Source organism: Balaenoptera physalus, assembly GCF_965194825.1.
Source record: "Balaenoptera physalus genome assembly, chromosome: 13".
NCBI classification, from domain to species: domain Eukaryota; kingdom Metazoa; phylum Chordata; class Mammalia; order Artiodactyla; family Balaenopteridae; genus Balaenoptera; species Balaenoptera physalus.
This window is the reverse complement of record NC_138892.1, coordinates 59441156-59447184: the sequence shown is the minus strand read 5'-3', so window position 1 is coordinate 59447184 and position 6029 is coordinate 59441156. Positions and strand designations below refer to the sequence as shown.

The following is a 6029-nucleotide window of genomic DNA, read 5'->3' as shown; positions in this document are numbered from 1 at the left end:
CATCGTGGCCGCGGCCGGCGGTTTGCAGGGGCCACTGGGAATTGTAGTTCCCATTCGGAGGTCGGCCTGAGCGTGGGAGGCGCTCCCGGGGTCTCCGCCCGCCCGCTTCGACACTATCTCCACCACTCAGGTGGGCAGAAGGAGGCTGCGCCCGTTCCAGGGATATCTTCTGCTGAAAGGTGAGTCTTGGAGCACATAGATTTAGGTTATTAAGATGAAGTAAAAGAGATGTTCTCCGCTAACTTTATGACTGTTTTAGAAACAACACATTTAAACAATGTTAACCAATATCTTTTTTTTTAAGATTAAAAAAAATTTTATTTATTTATCTTTGGCTGAGTTGGGTCTTCGTTGCTGCGCATGGGCTTTCTCTAGTTGCGGGAATGGGGGCTACTCTTCGTTGCGGTGCGCGGGCTTCTCATTGCAGTGGTTTCTGTTGTTGTGGAGCATGAGCTCTAGGCGTGCAGGCTTCAGTAGTTGTGGTACATGGGCTCAGTAGTTGTGGCTCGCAGGCTGTAGAGCGCAGGCTCAGTAGTTGTGGCGCTCGGGCTTAGTTGCTCCGTGGCATGTGGGATCTTCCCGGACCAGGGCTCGAACCTGTCTGTGACCCCTGCGTTGGTAGGCGGATTCTTAACCACTGTGCCACCAGGGAAGCCCAACCAATATCTTTTAAAGAGGGTTTGGAAATTAGTTCTTTGTAGAATTACTAGGTCCGATATGTGGAAATAAATGATGACCAACCAAATGAGAAAAGCAAAAGCTATTTATTCAAGAGCTTGCTATATTTAGAAAGGGAGTCAGCCACCATCACTTGTATTTTGGCAGAGACTCATAGGCAGGCAGGGGAGTTGGAAAGCTTAATAGTGAAAAAAGGGAAGGTTTCAGGTATGTCCTGATTCAAGGCTGTTTTCATGGGTAAGTTGTAGGTGGGCTAACTCAAGAGAGGGGCATCCTGTGTGATTGGTTAGGGGTGCATATGTGGCTTTCTCTGGTTGGTCCTAAGTTGGAAGTGGGGACAAAAATTAGGGAAGCTGTCAGTTGTTAATCAAGTCCTGGCTATTTTGAGCGGATTGTTATATGGGTTATTTGGCTTCCTGGACTATCACTAGACACCGCAGTCTGACTTCCTACAAATCTGACTTAAAGCAGGCTGGCTTCCTGGGCTGTTTATTATAGATAAGGGGGTTGGTTTCCCGGGTAGGCTTCGGGCAGGTTGTGGGTCAGAGTTCTGTTTTTAAATATGGTCTGGTCATTGTTGGTATATTCAGTCTCTCAAATAGAACACCCAGGAATACTAAAATCTGAATCAGAGGAAGCTTGAGGAAGCATGGAGAGCTTTACAAGTATGAAAGGAGCCTGTTTGCTATCGATGTGCAGATCTGCCAGTAAGTCTTACCAGGTAAAGATACATCTCATCTCAAAGGTGGACTGGGGTGGGCAGTCTGATAATCGCATCAGTGTTGTGTCACTTGAAAACTATCATTTTCATGAATTTTATTTTTACAATAATAGTAGGAAAGCAACGAGAGAATAGACTCTCTAGTAGGGTATTATTAGCCCAATCTTGAAAGTGATCATGGTCCCTTAGCTTCTGTGGGCAAAGTGGTGAAAAATAGGCTCTGGACAGATCATATTTATTTGAATATTTCTAGAAATGTGACATCCTGCACAAATCTTAGTAGATTTTCACAGTCTCCGTGCATTCTGTTTTGAGTAGAGTGAATTTCATTGCTGGGAAGGTTTTCACTCTAATAACAGTAACAAGAGTGCCAGTAGAGTTCTCTTTTCCAGAACCACATGCTCTGGGCTTTTCAATGGAGGTTTCTCAGTTTCTTTACTGGAGATTCCTTATTGCTCCCTTTAGGAACTGACTTCTTTGAGCTATTTGGGAGTACCCTATTTAAATTTCAGGACCATTAAGGAGGGCACACTGTAAGGAGCTAAGACATAAGGGGAGAAAGCAAAGGAAGTTTATTTACTGAGTTCCTATTGTATGCTTGATTTATTTAACATAAGTTTTCCTCACCAGGCAAAAGGGCATAATAATAGCTAACGTTTATATAGCATTTGCTATGCTGTCAAGGATGTTTGTGATAGGTACTAATATTATCCCTATTTTACAGATGGGGACATATGCTGAGAATTAAAGTAATTTGTCCCAGGTCACGAACCTAGTAAGTAGGAGAGCCAGACATTCTGACTCCAGAGTCTGTGTGATTAACTCCTAATCTACAAGCTATGTGTCTACAAGGGATTGTTGTAAGGGTTAAATGAGATAAAGTAAGAGGTGCTTGGCCCAGCTCATAGCCCAGAACCACTCAAAGTGAGAAAGCTATTATTTTGTGAAAGTGCTCTGGTATAGAGGCTTTTATCCCAAGGGCCGCTGGGAGGCAGTATTACCATTCAGTTGGTTTCCCCTTGTGCTTTCATCCTCATAGGTGCAAAACCCCTTTGTCCTTCAAGCCTTATGCTATCTACCATCCCCTTTACATTTACTATTTATGTCTACTATCAACCTCTTTGGGTAATCTGTCAGCCCTAGGTCTCTCAGTTCAAGTTCTTTGCAGACTTAGACACCTACTTCATGGACTTCCAGTCCAGCTCCTGTTGTTATTCTGGATGTTTTTAGCATGTAAAAGGATGATCTGTTTGGGAAAGATATAGTTCATTCAGTCATTCTTTAACTTATTCATTTATTCCACAAAGAGTTAATGAAAATTTGTGTTGGACATTTAGCTAGGCTCTGGGGAGAAAAAGTGATATGGGTTCTACTTCCAAGAAAGTTATAGTCTAGTAGGGGCAATGGACCCAAATCAAGAAGTATAATGAAATGTTATAGATGAATTTATAACCCGGCTGTCTGTTGGCATCAGCATTTTTTTTTAAACATCTTTACTGGAGTATAATTACTTTACAATGTTGTGTTAGTTTCTGCTGTATAACAAAGTGAATCAGCTATACGTATAAATATATCTCCATATCCCCTCCCTCTTGAGCCTCCCTCCCACCCTCCCTATCCCACGCTTCTAGGTGGTCACAAAGCACGAAGCTGATCTCCCTGTGCTATGCAGCTGCTTCCCACTAGCTATCTATTTTACATTTGGTAGTGTATATATGTCCATGTCACTCCCTCACTTTGTCCCAGCTTCCCCTTCCCCCTCCCCGTGTCCTCAAGTCCATTCTCTACTACGTCTGCATCTTTATTCCTGTCCTGCCCTTAGGTTCTTCAGAACCATTTTTTCTTTTAGATTCCATATATATGTGTTAGCATACGGTATTTGTTTTTCTCTTTCTGACTTACTTCACTCTGTATGACAGACGCTAGATCCATCCACCTCACTACAAATAACTCAATTTTGTTTCTTTTTATGGCTGAGTAATATTCCATTGTATATATGTGCCACATCTTCTTTATCCATTCATCTGTTGATGGACGTTTAGGTTGGTTCCATGTCCTGGCTGTTGTAAATAGTGCTGCAATGAACATTGTGGTATATGTCTCTTTTTGAATTATGGTATATGCCCAGTAGTGGGATTGCTGGGTTGTATGGTAGTTCTATTTTTAGTTTTTTAAGGAACCTCCATACTATTCTCCATAGTGGCTGTATCAATTTACATTCCCACCAACAGTGCAAGAGGGTTCCCTTTTCTCCACACCCTCTCCACCATTTATTGTTTGTAGATTTTTTGATGATGGCCGTTCTGACCTGTGTGAGTTGATACCTCATTGTAGTTTTGATTTGCATTTCTCTAATGATTAGTGATGTTGAGCATCTTTTCATGTGTTTGTTGGCAATCTGTATATCTTCTTTGGAGAAATGTCTATTTAGGTCTTCTGCCTATTTTTGGATTGGGTTCTTTGTTTTTTTGATATTGAGCTGCATGAGCTGCTTGTATATTTCGGAGATTAATCCTTTGTCAATTGCTTTGTTTGCAAATATTTTCTCCCATTCTGAGGGTTGTCTTTTCATCTTGTTTATGGGTTCCTTTGCTGTGCAAAAGCTTTTAAGTTTCATTAGGTCCCATTTGTTTATTTTTGTTTTTATTTCCATTTCTCTAGGAGGTGGGTTGAAAAGGATCTTGCTGTGATTTATGTCATAGGGTGTTCTGCCTATGTTTTCCTCTAAGAGTTTTATAGTGTCTGGCCTTACATTTAGGTCTTTAATCCATCTGGAGTTTATTTTTGTGTATGGTGTTAGGGAGTGTTCTAATTTCATTCTTTTACATGTAGCTGTCCAGTTTTCCCAGCACCACTTATTGAAGAGGCTGTCTTTTCTCCATTGTATATTCTTGCCTCCTTTATCAAAGATAAGGTGACCATATGTGCATGGGTTTATCTCTGGGTTTTCTATCCTGTTCCATTGATCTATATTTCTGTTTTTGTGCCAGTACCATACTGTCTTGATTATTGTAGCTTTGTAGTAGAGTCTGAAGCCAGGGAGCCTGATTCCTCCAGCTCCGTTTTTCTTTCTCAAGATTGCTTTGTCTATTCGGGGTCTTTTGTGTTTCCATACAAATTGTGAGATTGTTTGTTCTAGTTCTGTGAAAAATGCCATTGGTAGTTTGATTAGGGATTGCATTGAATCTGTAGATTGCTTTGGGTAGTATAGTCATTTTCACAATGTTGATTCTTCCAATCCAGGAACATGGTATATCTCTCCATCTGTTTGTATCGTCTCTAATTTCTTTCATCAGTGTCTTATAGTTTTCTGCATACAGGTCTTTTGTCTCCTTAGGTAGGTTTATTCCTAGGTATTTTATTCTTTTTGTTGCAGTGGTAAATGGGAGTGTTTCCTTGATTTCTCTTTCAGATTTTTCATCATTAGTGTATAGGAACGCAAGAGATTTCTGTGCATTAATTTTGTATCCTGCTACTTTACCAAATTCATTGATTAGCTCTAGTAGTTTTCTGGTAGCATCTTTAGGATTCTCTGTGTGTAGTATCATGTCATCTGCAAACAGTGACAGTTTTACTTCTTCTTTTCTGATTTGGATTCCTTTTATTTCTTTTTCTTCTCTGATTGCTGTGGCTAAAACTTCCAAAACTATGTTGAATAATAGTGGTGAGAGTGGGCAACCTTGTCTTGTTCCTGATCTTAGTGGAAATGGTTTCAGTTTTTCACCATTGAGAACGATGTTGGCTGTGGGTTTGTCATATATGGCCTTTATTATTTTAAGGTAAGTTCCCTCTATGCCTACTTTCTGGAGGGTTTTTATCATAAATAGATGTTGAATTTTGTCAAAAGCTTTTTCTGCATCTATTGAGATTATCATATGGTTTTTATCCTTCAATTTGTTAGTATGGTATATCACATTGATTGATTTACGTATATTGAAGAATCCTTGCATTCCTGGGATAAACCCCACTTGATCATGGTGTATGATCCTTTTAATGTGGCATCAGTCTTTTTTTAAAGACTTGGACAAGATTGGTACCGGGAGCAAAGGCACAAAAGCGGAAATGGCATGGTGCTTTCAGGAACCTGCCAGTAATAGTTCCATATGGTCAGAACTCAGACTTGAAGGGAAGGCATAGTGAGAGATGGGACTAAGAGGCAAGCTATGGCCAGAGCATTGCATGCCAAGCTAAAGAGTGTGGAAATAAAAATTATTCATCTTCCCCCTGGTCAGGGAAATTCTGCATGCCATGAGGTGTGGCCAAAAAAAAACAAAAAGTTATTCGTTTTACATTTTAATTCAGTTTTGGTTAAAATTATAATAAAATATTGATCATATCTGTATTTAATGAGAAGCCTTGGGAGTGAATAATATTGTTGAAACAAATTGAAAATTTGATGTACTCCTGTGCTAGTTATTTTCTTCCTCAATAAAATAAAAGAAGATTAATGTTCTGTTGACAGAAGAGCATCATAAACAAAGGGAGACTATCTAGGTGGAGCCAAGGTCATATTTCAGTTTATGATAGGTTTTATCACTTGTTATCATCAACTACTGAAAAGTAATAAAGAGTACCCTCATATTTGTTTAAATGACAAAGTTTTAGTTTAATCTCACAGGAATGATTCTTT

At 39.8% G+C, this 6029-nt stretch overlaps 1 protein-coding gene across 5 annotated transcripts in view; it reads left to right on the top strand.

Annotated features, from left to right (window-relative positions):
• Window positions 1-59: 59 nt before the first annotated feature.
• LOC309641593 (17-beta-hydroxysteroid dehydrogenase type 6) overlaps window positions 60-6029 on the top strand; it is a 33914-nt gene continuing 27944 nt past the window's right edge. Inside the window, exons 1-2 of one of the 5 annotated variants that reach the window (XM_082421718.1) lie at window positions 60-179; window positions 1269-1385. In XM_082421718.1, the coding sequence (XP_082277844.1) occupies window positions 1328-1385 (58 nt within the window). In that variant the 5' untranslated portion in view covers window positions 60-179; window positions 1269-1327. Of the gene's footprint in view, window positions 180-453; window positions 916-1268; window positions 1400-2150; window positions 2175-6029 lie in introns of those variants that run through there. The other 4 variants (XM_082421722.1, XM_082421719.1, XM_082421716.1 and 1 more) reach the window with 4 other exon arrangements.